Source organism: Mustela nigripes, chromosome 2 (genome assembly GCF_022355385.1).
Source record: "Mustela nigripes isolate SB6536 chromosome 2, MUSNIG.SB6536, whole genome shotgun sequence".
Classification (NCBI taxonomy): Eukaryota; Metazoa; Chordata; class Mammalia; order Carnivora; family Mustelidae; genus Mustela; species Mustela nigripes.
Window position 1 is genome coordinate 14733972 of NC_081558.1, and position 23802 is coordinate 14757773.

Genomic DNA, 23802 nt, shown 5'->3' on the forward strand with positions numbered 1-23802 from the left:
GAGCTTCAGGCATGGCTAGATCAAGGACAAAAAAAAAATGTCAGTCTCTAGAATCCAATATGTTGTATTTTGAGGCTTGGAGGAAAGGGCTTCTAGCATGGGTACTTAAGTTTTTATGGATAAGTGTGTCTACCTGAATGTGGACATATATGTGGGTATGATGAGATGTCTGAGCTGTTTTTCTTCTTTTAACTTTTTAAAAGTTTTTTTTAAAAGATTTTATTTGACAAAGATAGAGAGATCACAAGTAGGTAGAGCAGCAGGCAGAGAGAGAGGGGGAAGCAGGCTCGCCACTGAGCAGCAAGACTGATGTGGGGCTCGATCCCAGGACCCTGAGATCATGACCTGAGTCTAAGGCAGAGGCTTAACCCACTGAGCCACCCAGGTGCCCCTCCTTTTTTTTTTTTTTTTTTTTTTTTTTTTTGAGAGAGAGGGAGAGCAAGTGAGAGAGAGAGAGCTTGAACTGGGGGGAGGGGCAGAGGGAGAGGTACAAGCAGACTCCCCCCCTGAGCAGGGAGCCCAATGTGGGGGCTCAACCCCAGGATCCTAGGATCATGACCTGAGCCAAAGGCAGTCACTTAACTGAGTCACCCAGGCACCCTAGATGTCTGAGGATTTTTATGGGGCCTGTGAGAGGGGCCTATATAGTTGATTGCCTTGTCTCTATGGGTGTTATTGGTTTTTTATATATATATATTTTTTTGACAGGCAGAGATCACAAGTAGGCAGAGGGAGAGTGGGAAGCAGGCTCCCCGTTGAGCAGAGAGCCTGATGCTGGGCTCAATCCCAGGACCCTGGGATCATGACCTGAGCTGAAAGCAGAGGCTTTAACCCACTGAGCCACCCAAGGACCCCTCTGTGGATGCTTTTGTCTTTGTTTATGAGCACATGTGGATGTCTGTTTGCAGGGGATTCACTGTAGTTTTGGTCCTGTGGACTCAGAGTGTCCTATGAAGATGGGTGACAGTTGTGGTGAGGGGCACTGGGATTTCCCTGGACCAACACGGTTCTGTGAGCCAATCTATGAATCCACGAGGGATTCAAGGAAGCTGGGATTTGGGAAGGGTGTCAGAGAAGGGGACCAAGAAAGAAAGGAGGGACATGTGCTGCAGGTCCTCCGAATACCAGGCTGGGAGGGGTTGCTGACACTTGTGCTACTTCCATTAGGTTGAAGTGGCAGGACGATTGTCTCCATTTCATTGACGCAGACACTGAGGCTCTGGGAGGCCCAAATCTCTACATGACACCTTGACCTCTCCTCCTGGTCCAGGGCTTATGAGTTTAGGTGTCCCAGAGGCGCCCATGCGGTGAACCACGGGAAATTCACACAGGCTGTCCTGATGTTCCGTCCAGCAGCTCCCCATCCTCCAGGTGATCCACAAGCTCTGGAGTTGACCTTGACTCCTCTCTCACCCATACGTGATCTGTCAGACCCTCCTGATGATGGTTCCACCTTCCAAGCGTAGCCAGTCTCACCAGCCCCATGACCTCCACCCAATCAACTTCCGTCTTAACCCCACTGCAGTCCCCAGCTCCCCAATCTCTGGCTTCCACCCCCACACCTCACCTCCCCCACCCCCGCCACAGTCTATTTTTCCCAGAGCAGCTTGAGGACACCTCTTAACACTTAAGCCAGACAATGTCCCTCCTTTGTTCTAAAATGGACACTCCTTCTCTCTACTCTACATTGGACGCGTATGTTATCTGTTCCACACTGGACACTCCTTGTTCTCTGTTTTCCACTGGGTGAATACACATTCCCTGTCCTGCACTGGGTACTCCATGTTCCCTGATCCCTCATAGACACTCCCTATGTCTGTCTGTATTCGCCTCCCAGCTTCCCTGACTACACTGAAGTCCACATTCTCATTCCACCATCTCTGTGTATGATGCGCTGGAAAATGCATCTCTCAGGTTTCCGATTCCCATGGCTGCATTTGTGCCACAATTCCCATGATGCTTTCAGCCAGTGACTGAGCTCCTGGGAGACTTAGGTTCTCTCTGATGGTGACAATGGCTCTGACTGACATCACCATGGTGTCCTTAGAAAGGCTGTCAGAGGACACTTTCACACAACCCTCACTGCTCCCCACCCTCCTCGGGCAGAGCCAGCAGCTGCAGAGCTGGAGTCTGGAAAAAGGTGTTTTCAGAAGCCAGTAGCCTGCTGCTCACTGACCTCTCGTGACCCAGGAGACCCTAAGCTGTACAGTATAATTATACATGTGCAGGCAATATGTGACACAGTCCTTTCTGAGTCCCCAGGCTCAGACCCTGAAAACATGTGGTGAAGCCCCTGGAAGGCAAGAAGGATTTTATCTTTTAATTACTTTTTTTTTTTTTTTTTTTTTTTTAACTTTTGAGCAGGGAGTACTTTTGAGCAAAGTTCGCTCTTGGGCGCCGCCTAATGGACAATGGCGAAAGTGCAGTCTCCCAAGATGGGCGTGCAGAACCACACCCACCCGCCCACGCCCCCCCAACCCCGAGTCTTTGAAATCAGCCCACATTTTTAGGAACCCGACATGGGGCACTTAACCTGTGGGCACTGATTTCAGGGGCTGGCCTGGCTTCCTGTTCCCCGTGAAGGTGAGATCCAGAGGCTAAGAAGGGACCCTCTCCAGCCTTGCCTCCATTTTATCCAGCCAAGGCTTGGGACAGGAAATATTTCTAGGGGTGGGGGTCAGAGCAAGAGACATGGGGGCGACAGGGGCAGACAGAGTGAAGGGGTGGGAGCAACTCAGGAGCTCGGAAAGGTCAGGGATTAGATATGAGTGCTATAAACATCCCACGAGACAACCTCGGGGATGACTGGACGGAAGAACTAGACGGAGCTCCTTCTGGTTCCTGGACACCCATCTGCGCTCAGGATACCCGCCAGAGTGGGAGGAGTTTGTGCCCCTCCCCCCCCCAAGAGTGGGTAGATAAACGCCCGGCTCCCTCCTGCCTCTGGCGGATCGAAATTGCTGGGTCAAGGGATCAAGGGATATGCCCATTAAAAGACAAATCGTGTAGTGACCGCTTCCAGCCGGCAGGTAGGTAGCGCAACGTTCAAGACTCCCAACTACTTGCTGCAAGCGATCGCAACCCAGCCTGGGAACTTGCCCTTGAGCACACGACTGGACACCCTCAGAGGCTAGTAGCCCAGCCTCTAGCCCCTGGAGTGGAACCCCTATAGGTGCGCACTCTAAGCCCCCTCACCCCCGCTGCCCAGTGGACCCAGGGACGGAAGAGGTGGGCAGCGATGCCCACGGAGTCACCTGCTCGCTGGCGCCCCCTGCAGGGCTCCTCTCTGTCACATCCCTACCCCTCAACTGCCTTCCACCGGGATACCCACCTTGGAATCCTAGTCTCAGGATAGGATTCTGGAGGGGGGTACCCCAAACCGTGACAAGGCAAGACTGATATTTCTTGGGAACAGATGGGAGGGCCCGCATGTGGTGGTGGCTCTGAGCAGCGACAGCTAGTTTCGTCCATGGACACCATGAGCGTTTTATTGGTGGATACACACACAGGAAAGGGAGAAGGGAGCCCCCCGACCGTGGATCCGAACTCCAGGCCCTCACTTTGGAAGGACGTAACTGCTGGCTCTTCTCTAACGAGGCGGGGAGGGAGACTGGGGCCCCACGTGCCCTCACCCAGCCCTGCGTGGGAGGAAGGACTGGTGCCATCCCTGGGTCCACTATCGAGCCCAGCCGTCGGCTGTGGGCAGCCGGCGCAGGGGGGGCCCGGGCCGTAGGGGCTCTGCCAGGGGCCGTGACAGGAGCAAGGGATAGGGGAAAGTCTTGGGAAAGTCGCCGGGGCCCCCGGGGGCCGGCGACAGGCGTTCGGACTTGATGCTGATGGGGGGGGGCGGGGGGGAGGCGCCACGGGCGGGGGGACCCTCCTCACTCAGGCTACGGCTCCCACTGCAGGGAGAGACAGAGAAAGAGAAGGAGGGCTGTGAGCTCAGCGAGGAAGGGAGGGAAGCCAGGGAGGTGGTTTGGCAAAGGCTCGGCAGGAGGACCTTGGGAAAGGAGGGGGTGGCAGTCCCTCTTGGGGTTTCCAAAATAGCCACTCATCCCACCAAGAACAGACGGCAGGGGCTGAGTGTAGAACCAGGAGTGGCCACCAGAGGTCAGCAGTGGCTAGGGCTTGGGAAGATTGGGAGGGGCCACACAGCTAGGGAGGGGAAAAAGGAGGGAGAGTTGGGGCACTTACCTGGGCTGGGGTGGGGCAGCTGGGGGCCCATCACCCCTCGAATGCTGCCAGGGGGCCAGGGTGGGGGGCTGCAGCAGGCCAGGGGGCGGAGGGGGGTCTCCCAGCCCATATTCTGGAGGGTAGGAGGAAAAAACTGAGGCCTTGACCTCAGGGAGACCCTTGCCCAAGCTTTTCCCATCCCATCTGGTGGATGGGGAAATGGTGACCCTCACCCCCAGAAGTCAAGTGTATGGATACCTCCCAGGGCAGGGTACAATGGGGGGGGGGGGGGTATACCTGGGGGACCTGCCGGGAGGAAGGGGAAACTCCCGAGTGGGGGTCCCGGAGCTGTGGCGGAGCATGGACTCTGTAGGCTACCGTAGAGGCCTCTCTGTGGGGAGACAGGGTCAAGTGGAAACTGAGGCCCACACCCACGCCATCCTGCCCTCCCCCATCAGCCCTGCCACACTTCCCCCTCACTCACTGAGGTGCTCAGTCCCCCTCGGGCCCCCGCCAGGCTTCCAGGCAGGTCGGGCCTCCGCCCGTCTGCTGCTAAGTACAGGGGCGGTGGTGTCTTGCTGGCAAGGTGGCTCGGTGAGAAGAGAGGGTGTGCCAGGCCTGAGGAGCAGGAAACCCCCGAGAGAGGGCATGTGGCCATGTCATCGAATGAAGTTTGAGGTCCAGAGGTAATACACACAGACAAGCAGGGCCTGAACCAAGATCCCCCTCACAGGCCCCCCTGGGATTCCCACCCCCTTTTGCCCCAGGGCCTATGACCCATGCTCACCTGGGGGCCCAGCTTTGGGGGCTGCTGGCCGGAAAGGGGATGAGCGGCTCTGGGCAGGAAGGGCCTCCCCAAGCCCACTGGGGTCGCAGCCTGGGGGAGGCAGGGCCCCATATACCATGTCCGGGCTGGGCATCGTAGGGGCTGCAGGCTGCAGAGAATGGGATTGGTGGAAGAACATGGAGATAAGGACATCAGATCCAAGACAGAAAACCAGGGGCTAGCCTCTGCCTCCTGAAACCCTTGCTATGCTTCTTTCTGGCTCCTTCCACAAGATGGAAGGAACCTGTGTTTGGTGCTGTCACTCCTCAACAGCTAGGCCCAGAGCTGAGGCTTCTTATTCAGCGTGGTGTTGACACTGAGGGGGCTTCCCAGGATGTTTGATGAATCAAAGAAATAAAGAAGGAAAGAAACGGCTGTCCACTGAACTCTTATTCATCCTTCAAAGCCCCAACTATAATGACAACTCCTCCAGGAAGCCTTCCCATTCTGCCTAGGCAGAGACCAGCTCCCTAACTCTAGGTCCCTGTCTCAGTCTCAGCCTTGACCATTTGGGCCTAGGAGGTGAGGGAGTGCCCCATCATCGTGGTGCAGGAAGTCACTTACATAGAGCCGGGGCCGGGGCAAGGCTGGGTCACCCCCGTCACCTGCCAACCTCCGCAGCTTCTCTCCTGGCCCGTCAGGCCCTTCATCAGGCTCCAGCTCTGGTCCATCGAGGCCCACACCCCTCCTCTTCAGTGTCTGTAGAGAGGGGAGAAAATACGATGACCCTCCCCTCCCCCATCCTAGCCAGGGAACCTGGTTCTTTGGGAGAGAGAGGAGAACTACCCCCCCCACCTCTGTGGGCGGACCCGCTGGAGTGCAGGCAAATCCCATTGACCAAAAACCCCGGTGAGTTATCATCTAGCAAATTCCAAATGTGTGTGACAAAGGGACTGTCCTGCCCTGGGACCAGAGAGGCCCAGGTCACACAGTGGGGGCCGGGATCCACCAGCCCTGCTGGCGCTGTCCTAACTCTCCTCCTGAATATGACCCTGGTGCCTCCATTCCGCGCTCGAGCATAGCCTCCATGCCCCACGTGCGACAGGTGTTTCGTAAATGTTGGAGGACAACTTTCTAGGCTTTCCTGAGCTGCCTCCCCCTGGACCTGCACACTCCTGGACCCCTGCCTCTTCTTTGACCACTCCTCCCCACCCTCCTGAAACATTAAGGGGGCTCCACGCACAGCCCTAGGCCTGCTGGTCTTTCCGTCTCTGTGGCTTCGGCTTCCCATCTTGGGAAAAGATTCCCATTTCCAAAGGGAAGTGATCTCACCCATCCTGGATGGCGGGTGTGGGGGATGAATCACCTGGCACCAGGCTGCCTCTTTCTCCTGGGGACACAGCAGCTCAGACAAAAATACTCCTGGCCCTCAGTGAGGTCTCCCTTGCTTCGATGTGCCCTTTATTCTGTTTCTGCCCTCGCCAAACAGGGGACAGGATTTAGTGAGATGAGCTGTGTGCAGGGCATGCCGTGGAGCCCTCGATGCCCGGTGGTAGGTGTTTTTATCTCTACAGTGGGGGCAGATGCCCCTTGGAGGGACCCCACATTGCCTCAAACCTTTTACCAGCAGCAAAGCTAGATTGCAACACTGGTCTTTTGTGCCAACCCAGAGTCCCTAGGCTCGGAGCGAGCGCCGGGAGCTGGACATCAGGGTACTGGGGAGGAGGGCCCCAGGGGTACCTCGAGGATGTCGGTGTTGGTGCGGCTCTCGTGGGGCTCGCTGTACTCCGTGTACTTCAGGAGCACGCGGTCCATGTCTGTGCTGGCGTACTGGAAGAGGCGATTGGCGCTGTTGAAGATGATGAGGGCGATCTCACAGTCGCAGAGCACGCTCAGCTCATAGGCCTTCTTCATCAGCCCGAACTTCCGCTTCGTAAATGTCACCTGGAGCCGGGACCCACAGGCAGGGTGGGAGGAGACGTGGATTGGGCGTGGCAAGGAGGAGAGGGAGGGGCCAATTGTTCCCCGATCATGCCTCAAGATTCTGTCGGGCTTTGTGCATACTGTCCGTTCTGACTATACTGCTCCCCCACTTTCCACTTCTCAACTGGGAAAACTCCTATTAGTGCTTCAAAACCTAGCCTGAATATCCTCTCCTTTGGGAAGTTTTCCTGGGTCTCCAGGACAGGGCCCACATTCCCTCTTTGGGCTTCTCCGTTCTGTGCCTCCCTCTGGACCAGCCCTCTGAGTTGGGTGGGTTTGTGTCAAGTGTCATCTCTCCTATGACTGGGGCTCCCGTCATCAGGGAGAATAAATGAATAAATCAGCATGAAAATGAGCAAATGTTATATCTCAAACCCCAGGCACCACCTCAAGGCTCCCCATTCCCTCGCAGTTCCCCCAAATGGACAGGCCTTTGCCCAGGCTCGGTCCAGTGCCAAGAACAACTTTCCCCCAGCCGCTTTTCCACCCAGTGAACTCACCTGCCGATTCCTTTGGTCCAGAATGCGTGAGATCTGGATTTTTTTCCTCCCCATTGTGCCAGGCTGGGTGGAGCGACCTTGGCCTTGGGGGGAAGGAAAAGAGAACAGAGTGGGTGGGTGGAAAGTGAGACCAGGTACCCAGCCTCCCTTCTGTCTTCCACCTGCCCCTGCCAAGCACTGAGAAGGGAGATGACGGGGATAATCAAGGCAGTGTGGCAGTCCCACAGTCCCCACTCAACCAACCCCAGATGCAGCAGATGCTCAGTGAATTCCACATGAAGAGAAGGCTAACCGAGGGCAAAGGGTTGGGATATAGATGTCCCACCCTTGGCCCTAAAATGAAACAAGCTTGTAATTGTGGGACCTTGGGGGACCTTGACCTTCCTAAGCCCCTCGGTGTGTGCAATGGCTTAACAGCGTCACGCACAGCCCAGTGTTGTTGGAAGATGAATGAGCTAGCCCATGGGAAATATTCACATCCACCAAGCATACAGCAGTTGCCACATATGTGCTGCTATTATGAATACTGGCAACAGCCTAAAAGCCCTTGATGGGCCCCGTTAGATGGACATCTGATGCCCATACCTGGTGGCGCTCAGGAAACATTGCTCACTGAATGACTAATCTCGAGCCATTGGAAAAAACAAAAACAAAAACCCGGTCTGCACACCGGACACTGGGAAGCCATTCAATCCTGTAACAGCTCCCCAACAAGCAAGATCGAGGGCTGTGGTTCCCAGAAAACGTATTTAAAAATTGCATCGAGAGTAGAAAAAAGACTAGAAGGAAATGAGCAAGATGAGAGTCACTGCTGGGTGGAAATTTATGGGTGAAGTTTCCCCCCTTTTAAAAAAAATTTAGATGCAATTCACACCACCTGAAGTTCACCAGTTTAAAGTGTGCAATTCAGTAGCATGGAGTGTGTTCACAACATTGCACAAAACCACCTCCAGCTAGCTCCTGAAAGTTTCCATCCCCCCAAAAGGAGAACCCATGCATATTAACAGCCACTCCCTATCCTCCCTCCCCAGCCCGTGGCAACCATGGCTCTGCGGTCTCTATGGACTGGTGCATGCTAGATGTTTCATAAATGAAATCATACAATGTGTGAACGTTGGCCTTTTTTTTCCCGCCCTTTTCAATTACCTGAATTTTCTAACTTTCCCCTCTCAGTAGATTATAGATTACATTCATTTAAAAAGAATTGGGGGCACCTGGGTGGCTCAGTGGGTTAAGCCTCTGCCTTCGGCTCAGGTCATGATCTCAGGGTCCTGGGATCAAACCCCACATAGGGCTCTCTGCTCAGTGGGGAGCCTGCTTCCCCCTTTCTCTCTGCCTGCCTTTCTGCCTACTTGTGATCTCTCTTTCTCTGTTAAGTAAAGAAATAAAAAATCTTTAAAAAAAAATAAAATAGAAACAATTGGGGCCCTGGGTGGCTCAGTCAGTTAAGCATCACCTTTGGTTCAGGTCATGATCCCAGAGTCCTGGAATCGAGTTCCACCTCAGGCTTCCTGCTCAGCAGAAAGCCTGTTTCTCCTCTGCCCCTTACCCTGCTCGTTCTCTCTCTCTCTCAAATAAATTTAAAAAAAATATAAAAAAAATTAAAAGAATAACAGGGGGGATACCTGGGTGGTTCAGTCTGAGCCTCTGAGTCTTTTTCTTTCCCCTCTCTTTTAAAGATTCCATTCATTTATTTGACAGAGAAAGGGAAAGCCCAAGCAGGGTGAGCGGCTGGCAGAGGGAGAGGGAGAAGCAGGCCCTCCATAAAGCAGAGAGCTGGATGGGGGGCTCGATCCCAGGCCTCTGGGATCATGACCTGAGCTGAAGGCCGACACTTAACTGTCTGAGCCACCCAGGTGCCCCAAGCACCTGACTCTTGATTTCAGCTTGGGTTCTGGTATCAGGGTCCTGGGATCAAGCCCTGCAGGGCGGGACGGGGGCAGTAGGTGGGGGGCAGGTGGTTGTGCTTAGCAGGGAGTCTGCTTGAGAATTCTCTTTCCTTCTCCTTCTGCCCCTCCCCCCACAATGGATAAATGAATCTTTTTTTTTTTTTTTTAAAGATTTCATTTATTTATTTGACAGAGAGAAATCACAAGTAGTCGGAGAGGCAGGCAGAGAGAGAGAGAGAGGGAAGCAGGCTCCCCGCTGAGCAGAGAGCCCAATGCGGGACTTGATCCCAGGACCCTGAGATCATGACCTGAGCCGAAGGCAGCGGCTTAACCCACTGAGCCACCCAGGTGCCCTGGATAAATGAATCTTAAAAAAAAAAAAAAAATACGTAAACAAGGGGCGCCTGGTGGCTCAGTGGGTTAAAGCCTCTGCCTTAGGCTCTGGTCTTGATCTCAAGGTCTTGGGATCGAGCCCTGCATCAGGCTCTCTGCTCAGCAGGGAGCCTGCTTCCCTTCCTCTCTCAGCCTGCCTCTCTGCCTACTTGTGATCTCTGTCTGTCAAATAAATAAATAAAATCTTTTAAAAAATACATAAACAAGAATAACAGGTTGGAGTAGGTCCCTAAAAGGACCTCAAGCGTAGAGCTCACACTGGGAGTTGAGCCTGAGGTCAGCTAGAGAGAAATGCTGCACCCTTCTCACGAGGACCTCCCTAGAAGGGTGCTCAGGGTGAGAAGGGAGAGCTCGTGGAGGGCAACATGTCCCCCAGACAGGCAACATAGTGGGCTCCAGGCCTTCCCCAGCTCTCCCCATGCCGGGCTTCTTGGAATGAAGGAGTCACATTGCCCGTTGTAGAGCACACCTCCCACCACACGGACAGCCTCCCCAAGACATCCAAGACCCCTTCCACCACGTCTCCGACCACATGACCTCCTGGCACTTCTCATGTCACAGGTGACTGAGGCTTTAGGCGGGTGGCCTGCCCAGGGTCAGGCGGGCCTGCTGGCAGATCCCAGACAGCCTCTGACCCATGGGGCAATCCTCAGCAAGGCAGGCCTCTCCCTAGGCCTCAGTGTGCTGGTCTGGGTATGAAAGGGGTTGGGTATGAAATACAGAGCACCTGACACGAGGCCTGGGAATGAGCTCTTGGGAAGTGGAGGAAAACGTAGGTCCATCTCCAGGAGCAACCATACCTGCTTCCCAGACTCCCCCCAAGGGTCTGGGTGGGACTCCCCCTGCCCCTCACTGTCCCAGAGTCCCAGGCCCAGTCCTGTTAGACACTGTCGTATTTGGCTTGCTGTGTGATCCCAGGTGTGCCCTCTACTCTCTCTGGTCTGGGTCTCTGAGCAGTCACAACCAGGCAGAGCCAGGACCCACGGGAACCCCAGTCCTGGCCCCCCAGCTCCAGCTCAACTTGCTAAATTTAACTTCCCAGGCTAATTTTACTCCCTGGCCGGAATCGGGTGCGTTCCCACGGCTGGGACGTGTTGCCCCAGCCCTGACAGGTCCCTGGGGACAGAAGGGGGGCACTGGTCCGGAGGTCCTGGTGCCAAGGTGACTCCGGAAATGCCCCCGTGCCTGGGGTCCCATGGGAACATGGGACTCAGACATGAATCTCCGGGCCTGGCAAATCTGAATCTGGACCTTTCTCAGTCTGTCCCCGGTTTAGACAAGGACATCCTGGCCAGGGCAGGGTTCACATAATGAGGGAGATCCATGAGCCAAAGGCTGGGGCCGTGGGTCTCTTTGAACTGAGACCTAAGAGCCAAGACAGGAAGTGAGTTCCAGGTAGAAGGAGGGGCAGGTGCAAAGGCCCTGAGGAAGGGCGAGACATGGTAATGAGGCTAGAGCAAGGTGGCCAGGGGTAGAGGCCACAGAGATCACTCTGGGTCCTCTGATCTGTGGGGAGGACTATGTGTTTTGGTCTAAGTGACAGAGAGCTATGAGAGGGATTTGAGCAAAAAGGAATGGGGTTTTGATTTATCATTTATGAGCTTAGCCACAGCTGCCATGGGGAGCAGGACTGTTGGGGGCCAGATGAGAGAAGACAGGAGACTTGAGGGGAGACCAGGGCTGTGTCCATCAGGGGAAGAGACTAGGGGTGATACCCCCTCTGTTCTAGGCCTACAGCATACACTTTAAGTCACTGTACTCCAGGGGTCTTTGGTTCCTCCTGAAGCCACCAGATCCTCTGCCATCTCTGGGACCAGGCCTGACAAATGCAGATGGGCTCATGCAGGGGCTTGACTCTTCCAAACTTCAATGACTTTGGAACCCCCAACCCTCACCCAAGAACCGAAGTCATTCCCAATTCTGGCCCTTGAGCGATCTACCCAACATACAGCTCTGATCGTACCCTCTTCCTGCTCACACACGCTTCATGGCTCTCCTCTGTCCTCAGGAGAAGTTTCTAGTCCCCAGCCTGGCATTTGAGGCCCTGTCCCAATCAGCCCCTGCCCATCTTAATCTACCTTCAGCAAAATGACTCTGCCTGGAAAGCTTTTTTTTTTTTTTTCACTTGGCCAACTCCTATTCACACTTCAAAACCTGGCTCAAAAAATTCATTCCTCTAGGAATCCTTCCCTGCCCTTACTCTGGACTCCTACAGCTCCCAAACTTCCCCTCCAGTTTTGACCCCATGGGACCACGGGTGTGTATATCCAGCTCTGTCTCCCTCAGACTGGAAGTCCCGCAGGCCCAGATTTAGTGAATGGAGCACGTCAAGAGAGACTCTGAACTCCCCCCAGCCTCCCTCAACAACTTCCTCTCAGACTCCCCCAGCTGACTCCCTACCCAGAAATACATGGGCATGCAAATCCAGTCACTCAGCGTTGACCTGTCTCAGGCCCAGGTGTGAAGGGCCAGCTAAGGAATGCGGAGGCGAAGGCCCAGGGTGTGCATATATATTTGTACTCATATGCAAATCCCCACCGAGCCGCAGACAGACCCGGTGGCCTGTTCTCCAGATGTTGGCGTGATCAGAACTGCTGGGGGGGAGGTGGCAGCACATGCTGAATGTGCCAGGCACGAGGGGGGAGGCCTCTTCTGTGCACACATCCCCCCCTCCACCCTCATGACAGCCAGCTAGGAGGCAGAGAGCTCGTGGCATCTGCCCAGCAGAAGAGCAAAGAGATGGACCCATTGACCCAAGAATGGAGCAGCAAAGAAGGGCCAGGAGAAATCCAAGAGGGCATCTCAGAGGAGGAAGCATGTGGTTGGGCCTTGATGGACAGGTTGAATGGGGGTCTGAGCAGATGGGAAGGGGGTAGGCATTTGAAGCCAAGAGTCCGGCACCTGCCTACCCTTTTCTTCATACCCTCATTCTTAGCATGTAGGAAGTATCAACCATGTGCCAACCCCTGCGATAAGCTGATCACAGAAGTAGAAAGTTTAAGTAGACCAAAGACCACAGAAGAATAGAAAAGTGACTCAAGACCTACCATTAAAAGGACAGCAGGCCCACATGGTTTTATGGCTTTTATCAAACCTCAAAGGAGAGGGAAACGCAATGTTATTGAAACTAACTCAGACCATTGCAAGCAATGAGAATTGCCCAAGTCATTTTTATGAAAAATACTGTATGTCAGAATCTGACTAAGTCCAGAAAGAGATGTATGAACCATGAAAGGGGCAATGGGAATCAGGGATTTCAGGAAAGACTTCTCTGAAGAGGTGAGATTGGGACTGAGAGCTGAAGCACAAGAGAGACATCAAAGCAATAAGACAGCCTGGGGTGAGGTGGGGGGGAGGGGGCACGACTAGGGGGGGGGGGGATGGGTGGGGGAAGGGTGGGGGGGGGGAGGGTGTTTCTGGCAGGGGGATCTCCAAGGACAAAAGTCCGAAGCAATCAAGAGTTTGGTATTTTATTTTTATTTTTTAAGATTTTATTTATTTGTCAGAGTGAGAAAAGCACAAGCAGGAGGAGCAGCAGGCAGAGGGAGAGGGAGAAGCAGGCTCTCTGCTGAGCGAGAAGGCTGAGAGGACTCCATCCCCAGACCCTGGGATCATGACCTGAGCCAAAGGCAGATGCTTAATTGACTGAGCCACCCAGGCATCCCAGGAGTTTAGTTTTAAGTTTTAAAGCATTTTTTTTTTTTTTTAAGTAGGAGCTTTTTTAAAAAGCAGGAGTTTTAAAGCATTTTTAAAAGATTTTTTAAATTTATGTATTTGACAGACAGAGATCACAAGTAGGCAGAGAGGCAGGCAGAGAGGTGGGGTGGGGGAGCAGGCTCCCTGCTGAGCAGAGAGCTCGATGCGGGGCTCGATGCGGGGCTCGATGTGGGGCTCGATGCGGGGCTCGATGTGGGGCTCGATGCGGGGCTCGATGTGGGGCTCGATGCGGGGCTGCGGGCCTCGATGCGGGGCTGCGGGCCTCGATGCGGGGCTCAATCCCCGGACCCTGAGATCATGATCTGAGCCGAAGGCAGAGGCTTAACCCACTGAGCCACCCAGGCGCCCCTGGAGTTTGGTATTTTAAAAGAAATCACAGAAGACTCTATGGCTGGACAGCATGACAGTGGGAAGAAGGGAGAAGCATGAAGGACGCTGCTGGGGAAGATTGTGAGGGTCAGATCACATAGCGCCACAGTGAAGACAGTGGGCTTTACTCGGAGGTCAACGAGGAGCCGTGGGGAGTTTGGGGGGCAGAGGGGTCGGGATATAATTTTACAGTTTGAAAAATCCCCTTGCGCTCTCTTACCTGGCCGGTGGGAGGGGGAAGAGGTGGAGCCACTCTGGAAATCTATCTGGTGTCTACTAGTAAATATCCGTCTTCCCTATGACCAAGCAGTCTCTTTGCTCAGTATTCACCCAAGAGAAACAGGTCCGTATTTTACCGAAGGACACAGATAAGAATGTTTTCAGGAGCTCCATTCATCCTTGCCCCGAACTGGAACCCACCCAGATGCCCTCCCTGGGAGAATCGGCTACTACTCTCCACTAGACTCCACAATGGACGACTACGAAGCCCAGTAAAAGGAAGCATTCCCGCTCAGTGCGACCGCATCCTGGACCTCCCAGATGGCGGGCCCTCCCCACAGTGCTGGACGAGACAGTGGGGACACACAGTGTAATCCCATTTACATGAAGTTCCAGAAGAGGCAAAATTTCCTTACAGTGATGAGGGTCAGCTCAGTGGCCATGCCGGGCAGGCACTGTGGCACGGCTGTAGGAGTTGCTGGGGCCGCTCGCTCCCTGGCCCAGAGTCCAGGCACTCAGACGTGCTTAGTTTGTGCAGATGTGTTAGCCCTACTCTGATGATTGGTGCCTTTTTCTCTCCATGATGTATCTCAATCAAAAGGTTTTTTTTTATTATTATTATTAAAGCATCCCCCGGGGCGCCTGGGTGGCTCAGTGGGTTGAGCCTCTGCCTTTGGCTCAGGTCATGATCCCAGGGTCCTGGGATCAAGCCCCGCATTGAGCTCTCTGCTCAGCGGGGAGCCTGCTTCCTCCTCTCTCTCTGCCTGCCTCTCTGCCTATTTGTGATCTCTGTCAAATAAATAAATAAAATCTTTTTTTAAAAAAAATAATAAAAAGCGTCCCCTGTTCAAGGATGCTGTGGGGAGTAGCATCTGAGAAGGAGGAAAGTGACAGGGAGAGGCTGGGGCAGGTGTCCAGGTGGGAGACGAGAGGCCTGAACGGGGTTGGGGGTTGGGGGGGGGGGGGTGGGGCAGAAGCAGAAGAATCCTTTGTCAGGGAAAAGGCCCGGATGCACTGGTGGCATCTGAGGGCTGGGAGAAGAGCCCAGCTCCCAGGCCTGAGCACTCTGCAAGCAAAGAACTAAGAAGACACAGGACGGTTCCATGAGTGCCCAGAGCACCAGAAACTCTCTTCAGCTGTCCCTGTGGTCACTAAGACGATCAACAAACATGTCTGGGGTCCTTCAGCCCTCACCTCTTTGACTTGGTGAGGGCTTTTAGCACCTTGGCGATGGAGATATGGGAGCTGGAAAGAATACCACCATTGGTATTCTTGCCCCCACTGACCCTTTACCATGGTGCACACCCTGTCTGAGGACTCAGTTTTCTCACCTGTAAATGGGGGTGAGACTCCTTCTCCCCCACCAGCTGGGGAGGGCGGGGTGGTGGATGGCTCTGCTGAACTTGTCTTCTGGCCCTTCCAGAAGCCAGAAGGAAGAAGGGCCGGGCCTTGGAGCTGGGGGCGCTGAGTCAGCATGCCATCTTGGAAGACCACAGTGACACACACACAGCGACAGGCTGGGTGACATCAAGCCCCCATAAAATGGGTCACAGAATTCTGACCTCAAAGGCCTTGTGGGGAGGGTTTGAGAGAAAAGACCAGGAGCCAGTCAAGTTCCCCTTCTTGGCTCCCAGTGGGGCATAAATGGGGGGATGAGTGGCACAGTCACGCTGCCCGACCCCAGAGCCACAGCTTAGCGGAGCACCGGGACCCAGACCCGGGACAGGAGGAGAGGAAAGGAGAAGTGAGAGGCAGGTGGGTGGCGGTGGGGGGGTAGGGGAGGGCCCACGGGGACTGGCGAAGCGGGGAGGGGGCGCTGCTCCTGGGCGGCCACAGCGAATCAGGCCTGGAGCCCCGCCTCACGCAACCCAGCAGCTGGTTTCATCACCTGTTCCCCAAGTACCTCATTACAGGAGACAGGAAGAGCCCCTTGGAAAGCTGGGACCCTCCCCCTCCCCTCTCCTGAGGGCTCAAGCTGTTCTGACCCCAGCTGCCAGAGACCCTCCCCTTCCCAGCAGGGGCCCTGGGCCTGCCTCCTACCCTGGGGGCCTGGGGAGATGGTGCCCCAAGTGTGGGGGTGCCTCTGTGGATGACCTAGGGGCTGATTCAGCCCACAGTAGTCCCCGAGGGCAGGTGGGCTCTGGCAGTGACTCTGGTGTGGCCAAACTTCTGTGGGCCTCAGTTTCCTCCACCAGGAAATGGGAGAGTCAGGGCTACCTTGCTGAGCTGGAGTAGGGGGGCGGGGGAGGGGGCTGCTGGGGCTTCCGAGTAGGTCCTCTATAGATACTGGTTCCCTCCTTCCCCTGTGCAGCCAGCTTTCATGGTCACATGGTCACCTCTGCTTGGTCCTGGGAGGTGCCCAGATCTGAGCAAGCCCCCTGGGCAGACTAGGCAGGGGGGCTGAGGAATAGGGGGACAAAGAGAAAGCCCATTCCTCAAATGGACAGATGCAGGTAGGGAGATGCCCCAAACACATGCAGAGCCCCTCAAAATCCACAGAGATCTCCTGGACACATGTATCACCCTCCAACACAGTAGATCCCTCCATACAAAAGTCCCCAGAAGACATGCGGCTCCAAATACACAGGGACCCCCTTAAGCCCAGGCAGCTTTCCAAACACACATATCCTTAAACACTCAGAACGTGCTGCATGTGCAGACCCCCAAGTACATACAGACCTCTCCAGATGCTGAGCCCCCAACACATTCTAATTCCCCAAATGCACACAGACTCCCCAATACATGCAGACACCCCTCAGCATACCATGCCCCCCCAAAACATGCATGCTTCTTGTCCATTTCCTGTAGAGCCGCAGACACAGGTAGGGCTCCCAGCCCTGCGGTGGTAACAATGCCCAACCCACCGGCTTCTGGAAGCACAGTGGTCAGCAGCTCCAGGGGAGGGTGGGGGGCTGGGGAGTGTGTGGGAAGTGAGCATCTAAGGTGGGTCACATATCTGGAAGCCTCATGCAGCTCTGAATCCCAGAAACTGAGAATGTTCCAGTTGGAGAAGGCCCCTCAGGGCCCCTTGTCCATGAGGCCCTCTGATATTCATGGGGAAACTGAGGCCCAATGGGGTCCCTCAGACCTCCCCTCCCAAGGTCTGCTCCTAGGAGGCCATGTGCTGAGAAGCCAGGACTGTGGCTGTGAACCTGGCCAGACCACAGTGTTATAATTCTCAGCTCCATGGCACATTCACTGCCTGACGTGCTTCGAGCCTTAGTTTCCCCATTTGTACTGTGAGTCCCTGGGAGCCCCCCAGTGCCCACCCACCTGTCCCTCCTCTTTAGAAAGGCCTCATCTACCAGCAAATTCCCAGTACCCCTTCTGCCCCTTTTCAGGCATCTGACACATTTCCACCACCGGGCCTTTGCCCAGGCTGGGCCTTTCCCTGGGGCTACCACCCTTGCCAGGCTTGCCCAGGTCTGAGGAGCTGCTCCATGTCTTTTAAGACCAGGCAGAAATCCCTTTTTCTGGAGGCGCCCCTTTTCCCAGAGGACAGTCACCTCTCCCTGAGGCACTTGGCCCCACTGGAACCTTTCTCTGCTTCTTTGCTACTTTCTTTGAGGCTCATGCTGCCCCACTCGGATGTCCGCTCAGTGAGGGCAGGGACAAAGCCCTCCCCGCCCAGTGCCTGGCACACAGTAGGCCCTCAGTCACCCTTCCTTGAGTCGATGAGCAAACTGCTTAATCAACAGAAACATGGACAACTGGTTCAGTTTTCTTTCAAAGGCCCCGTGGCCACTAAAATAAATTGGTGCCCTGCCCCCTTCCAGTTAGAGACCCTGCTCTAAACAGCCACTAGCACAAGAGCTAAGTGAGGGGTGCTCACGTTCCTCTCGGGCCCAGGGACTGACCCTCCATAGGTGTCAGTGTCCATCCAAAAAAGGAAATCTTGCCTCTCATCTGGCAAGAAGGCCAAATTCTTTGACACAGCCACCGCAGAGAGAAGCCCACTACCCCATCACACCTTCCTGACGGGTTTGGGACCCTGACACTTGGAGCTGGGAGAGCCTTTACATTCAGAACCCAACCCTGCTGTCCCAGGTTGGAGTCCAGGGCCACCCAAGGCACCTGGTGATGTCCCCTGAGCCTTAGGGGCAACTGCAGGGACGGCCCAAGATTTCTCTCTCTTTGTTCCAGAGAAAGATCTCCCCATGGGACCCCAGAAATTCATCCCCTGAGGCCAGGGCCTCCCTGCTTGGGAAATTAGCACATCTGTCAGCGCTGGGCAGAAGGGACTCGGCCCATAGCCACGCAGACCCAAGACATAGCCATCCAAAGATGGGATCTTTGGGCATCCCTGGCCCCCACTCTCTTCCCCCAGAAATGTCTGAGAGTACACCAAGGGCAGGGGACACAGCGACAGGGAGTGGACAGATCAAGCCCATGGGAGCGGGGACAACAGACACATAATCATGGCAGAGACAGAGGCCTTCAGGGAAGAAATTCAACAGGGGGAAGCAAGAGGGGTGAGTGGCAGGGGAGGGAGCTGCTTTGGACAGAGGGGTCAGAAGGGCCTTTCTGAAAAGGGGGCCCTCAAGGACTAGAGGACACCAGCCAGGTTGGGATGTGGGGGAGAGACCACCTGGCGGAAGAAATGGCAGGTGCAAAGGACCTGAGGTGGTCAGCTGCTGGTCAGCTTCCAGGTGCAGGGCAGCCAGTGTGACTAAAGCAGGGGGGAGCCGATGGAGACAGAGGAGGGCATAGAGGCCACATGGGGCCTCAGGGGTGGAGATGAGAAGGTGGACTAGAGAGCAATGGGGAGCCACGGAGGGTGCACAAGGAGGTGAGAGCTGTGGTCTGATTCAAGGTTTTCAAAAGACACCATGTCTGCTGTGGGGAGAAGTCCTACTGGCACAGGAGGCCAGGACAGCATTTTGTGGAAGACAGGGAGGCTGTGGGTGTGGACAGTGGACAGGAGCAGTCCTGTGTCCACAGCCTGTGACTCCCTATGCTAACCGGCCTCAACTGCTCAGTGCTGAGGGCCCTGCCTTGATTCTGGCTGAACCTGGACCTGGAGGAGAGCAGGCCAGGAAAGCAGATAGCTCTGAGGCCTCCTAGGCCCTGGTAGAGGGTGGGGTGGGGATGGGCCTAGATGGGGCTTACAGGGATTTCCACTTGGTCACAGTTTGGATGGTACCTCCTATTATTGAGTGACTACTGTTTGCCCAGGCCTACGTGCCACTTTATTTACACACAGAACCTGCCTGACCCACAAACAGCCCAGTGAAGCGGAGATCACTGTCCCCATTTTATACAAAAGGAAGCAGTCTTCTCCAGGCCACATAGCGAGACCCCCACAGATTCTCACTCTAGCCTTGGCTTGTGCCCCAGAGCCATTCTGCAGCACTCCCAAACCCCCACCCTTGTATAGTCTGGGAAGTGAGCCTGAGGCATCATTGGGGTCCAAGACACTCATTCTTGGGCCTGGGGCTGGTGACAGGGCAGCCTCATAGCTCCCAAGATGCAGGCCTAGGGAGACCCCCCTTTTTGGAGGTTGGGAAACAGGACCCAACCTGTGTGTGTGCACCCCACAGGAATTTAAGGGCAAGAACTGGGTTGAGCTCTCTGACCCTGAATGGGATCCCAGTATATGATAAATGCTCTGAAGAATAACATCTGTCTTCAGGTGCCTATGTTCCTCAAATCTTCTAGAAGGCTAGACCCCAAAGATTTCTACAAGCATTGCATCTGAGTTGGGGTGACAAATAATTTTAATTTCCTTTCCCCCCTTAATTTGCATTTTCCAGATGTCTGCCTGGTTGGCTAATGATTTAACAAAATAAATCATTAGTTGGAGGTGGGATGTAAAACTGAGCTCAACACTCAGGTCACAGGGGCAGCTACAGAGCTCAGAGAGGTGCAGGGATCTCTCTGAAGTCACACAGAGAGGGGAGAGAGAAGACTAGGCCCTCATCCCTGGTTCTGTTCTCTCTGGATGGCAGAACGGCAGCCTTGAGCCCATACTTCCTCTGGGGGGCCTGTATGTCTCCATCTAGCCTCAGTCTTCCCTCCTACAAAGTGGGCACTTTAGACCAGATAAACAGCCTCCAGCTCCTGCAGGTGAGATCCCCGCTCCCCCCAGGCCCTCAATGTTCTACAATTTCATTCCCTGGAAGTCAAGATTCACTCCTAGACTCAGGCAGGCAGTGGGAGGCAGACACGGGGACAGGAGGGAGGAAGGCCGACTTCTCCCAAAGCCCCTTTGACCTTTGCAATCAAACCCCACACACTTGTCCTTCCTGGTCTAAATACTGCTTTGAACCCAGTTTCTGTCACCCCAATAGTCTGAGAGCTCTCATGACTGGATGTCAAATGTCCAAAGGTCCTGACCTTCCCAGGTGAGGCTTCTGGGGCAGGCCAGGCATGGCCTCAGCTATTTCGGACTTCTCAAGTCTGCAACAAAGGGACCGAGGACAGCCAGGTAATCAGTCAGCCAAGTCTGCAGCCCCAGACCCTGGGAGAGGTGCAGGAGGTGCAGGGGACGCGGGTAGGGGGAGCATGACTGCGAAGGTAACAGAGTCACCAGCTTGTCATGTGCTGACAACCTCAGAGGGCTGTGACTATTGTTCCTATACCTATCTCCCCGATGGGGAAACTGAGGCACAGGGAAGCGCAGATCCAGGCAGCTGTGCTGCCTCCCCCCCCCAGGGCTCCACACCTCCTATCCTGCCCCCAAGCTTCACAGGCACCTCGTGGGCCCAGCTGAGGCCCCCACACTCACAGCCTGAAGCTCGGACAAGGGTCCTGGCAGTCACATGCACACATGCAGAGTCACACCACATGCAGGTGCAGGGCAGTAACACACAAGGGCACAGCCACAGCAGAGAGGCATGGGGTTGTGTACAAGGGCCCGGAGGATGTGCAAAAGGGATGCATTCCCGGAGAGGGGCACAGTCCAGCTCACAGACCAGACACACAACTCATAGACACGTAACAGGGGCCCAGGGCCCCACAACTTTGGACACGCAATTTTGTAAATGACATCAAAACCCTCAGACACGTGCCCCTTGGACACACAACCTCTCAGAAACACAACCCTTGGACTCGCAACCCTTTGGACACACCCCTCCCTTGGAACACAACCCTCAGATTCACACTCTTTGGCCATAACAGGACGCACAATATCTCAGACTCACATCCCGGGACGCACATCTCTTAGACACACACAACTCTCCAATGCACAGCAGCACACTCGGACTTCCAAAGCCCGCTAACCACAGATGCCGTTCAGGTGACACCGCACAAACCACGGCCTGACGTGACACGCACCTGCTGGGCCCGGGGCCCTCTGGACGCTCGCGGACGGGTCTGGCAGCCGCAGCAAAGCGCTCCGAGCGCGGGGCGGCCACAGGTGCCTCCAGAATGGGCGGTCCCGCCCCCGCGGGAGCTGATTGGGTGGGGCGGTGAATATTTGCATATGGACTGTGATGGGCGGGCACTAGGGCGTGGCCCCGCCCAGGGAGTTCTGGGGACCGGACTCAGACCCCGGAAGACGCTGAAATGAGGAGGGCGTATAATGAAGAAAGGGGACTAAGGCGGGGGCTGGATCAGACCCGCGATACTTCCCCCGCCTTCACGGGGGGCCCTGACCTTGCTACTGTGACCCTGACGCTAATTCGGACCTGGTCTCTAGTTCGGATCACTGCTAATCCAACCCTAGACTTACTCTAAACTGAGTGAAATGCAACTTGGTCCCGAGACCCTGAAGGCTGCAGGGGTGGTGCCTGGAAGCCACCATTGATCCTTGCTCTCACCCAAATGGAAGGACTGCAGAAAGTTGACTCTGGGGTCCCCGATGAGGTGCCCCTGTAGCCGAATGCTTGCTTGCTTCCTGTGTCCCCACAGGAGGGCAACAGACCCCTCTGGCTGCTGTGTGCAGGCCTTCTCTAGAAAGGCCAGCTGTGTGCAGGGGGTGTGGCTTCCAGAACCTGACCCCAGCCCAGACCCCTGCATCCACTTCCTCCCTGGGATCCCAGCACCACCTAGCAGAGGTCCAGGCACAAGGAAATCAGAACAGGACTGGTGAGAGAATCAGTGTGGATAGAATTACAGAATGAAGATGATTTTGGAATGTGTAGTCCTAGAGAAACCACTGGTCTGGAGAAGGCAGAGCTGTCACACACATTCACACATTGACACACACACACACACACACCCCCCCCCCGCCGCCCCAAGCTCTGGGGAGTCAGGACTGGCCCAGAGGGGCCAGGGAGGGCTTCCCAGAAAGGGGGGCATTTTTTTGGGCCTCGAAGCATGAATAGGACTTTGCCACTGCGAGAAGGGTTTTCAAGAGGCAACAGCACTTGCAAAAGTGTAGAGGCAGAGAGCAGAGTGTTCTTTGGTGGGGGAGATGAGGTAGATGAAGCCAGAGCAATAGGAAGCAGCAGCCTGGGCTGGGCACACAAAGAGAGGCTGGGAGATGGAGAGGAGGGGGAGGGATTTGGGGGGGATTTGGGGTAGATAAAGTGGGAGAGCAGGTGGGTTGCAATGGCTGCCTGGTATCCACCTTCTTGGAAGATAGCAGGAGATAGCTAGACTCCTGGACTCTGTGGGGAGCAAGCAGAGATGTCAGTGTGTGGGGGACACTGAGGCAGGGAACTGGGGTTCTGGAAGGCCTCTCCCCAAACTTCAATCTACCCATTTGTGACATGGGCAAAGCTTTCATCTTTAGACATAAGCTAGGGTTCACATTGTCAAAGAAACATAGGGACCAGGGGTCCTGTCCCTCTGCCCCACTGGGCTCCCCCACAATGCTCCACACCAAATGCTCAGATGTCCCAAGAACACACCAGAGCCCAGGCTAGAATGGGGGCTTCTGCCTTGGCTCCAAAGCACAGAACAAGGCTTGGGGAGCGTGGAGGTGGCTGGGGAGCCCCGGGCCCCCCGAGGGCTGCTCTGTTTACCCGTGGCTGCCCGCCCGCCTCTGATGCAACAGGCAGGCTCTGGTTACGTGAGGGCAGCAGCTGGAGTAGCTCTGGGAACAGCCAGAGTGTGTCAGGAAGGGTCTGCCTGATTTGAGCTGGTTGGGTCTACCCCCATGCATCCCACCCGCTGCCCCCTCCCACCACAAGGGCTCCCCCCCATGTTCCTGCCCCCGCCCCCCCCCCCCCACTCTGTTCCACTCCCCCTTCCTATTCTGGCCAGTCCCATCTTCTACCATTCATACTGTTTCCTCTAACAACTGCTCCTTTTTGTCTTTACTCCAGTTCCTGTCCTGTACCCTCCCCCATCACTGGCTGTGTCATCCCACGTGAACCTTCGTCCCCCATCAGGGCAGTCAAAGTCTCGACCTCAGTCTTCTCAGATGAGGGGACACCCTTGGTTGCTGGGGGGGGAGAAGGGAGTACAAAGGGTCACAGAGGGGGATTTGGGCAGGGGCCTGGACAATGGGGGATGCGGGGAGGTGGAGGTAGGGGTGAGAAGATAGATAGGATGGAGGTGGAAAAACCGCCTCTCCCTCTTCCAGATCCTCTCCCACAATGTCAGGATGCGGTGGCTTTGAAGGACCCGCCATGGCAAGTATAGTGTGACCCCGTAGATAGGCCCAGGGTTAGAGAGCCTGGGTCCCCACCACAGCTCTGGTTTCCATTCACCACATGACCTCAAGCTGGTCACTGCACCATGAGCCTGTTTGCGCATGTGAAAAATGGGGACAATAGCAGCCCCTCCTCCTAGAGGCTGGAATCATTTCGAGGCCTGCCTTCAATGCCCCCTCCTCCCATTTGGGGTTCCTCTACCCCCATTCCTCTTCCCAGCCCAGCGCTGACCCAGGCAGTTGGGGATGTCT

At 55.3% G+C, this 23802-nt stretch overlaps 1 protein-coding gene across 2 annotated transcripts; it reads right to left on the reverse strand.

The window, feature by feature from the left end:
* Nucleotides 1-3467: 3467 nt before the first annotated feature.
* Nucleotides 3468-21394, reverse strand: MEF2B (myocyte enhancer factor 2B). Of its 2 annotated transcripts, XM_059387798.1 has the most exons (9): nucleotides 21285-21394; nucleotides 7423-7505; nucleotides 6680-6883; nucleotides 5564-5698; nucleotides 4961-5108; nucleotides 4658-4791; nucleotides 4471-4564; nucleotides 4195-4306; nucleotides 3468-3902 (listed from the first exon to the last, which is right to left on the reverse strand). In XM_059387798.1, exons 2-9 carry the CDS (start codon nucleotides 7474-7476, stop codon nucleotides 3677-3679), a joined length of 1107 nt encoding a protein of 368 aa, XP_059243781.1. In that variant the 5' UTR covers nucleotides 7477-7505; nucleotides 21285-21394; the 3' UTR covers nucleotides 3468-3676. The 2 variants fall into 2 exon arrangements, with proteins under 2 accessions (XP_059243781.1, XP_059243783.1); XM_059387800.1 differs by lacking the exon at nucleotides 4195-4306 and having other exon boundaries at nucleotides 3788-3902.
* Between the last annotated feature and the right edge of the window lie 2408 nt (nucleotides 21395-23802).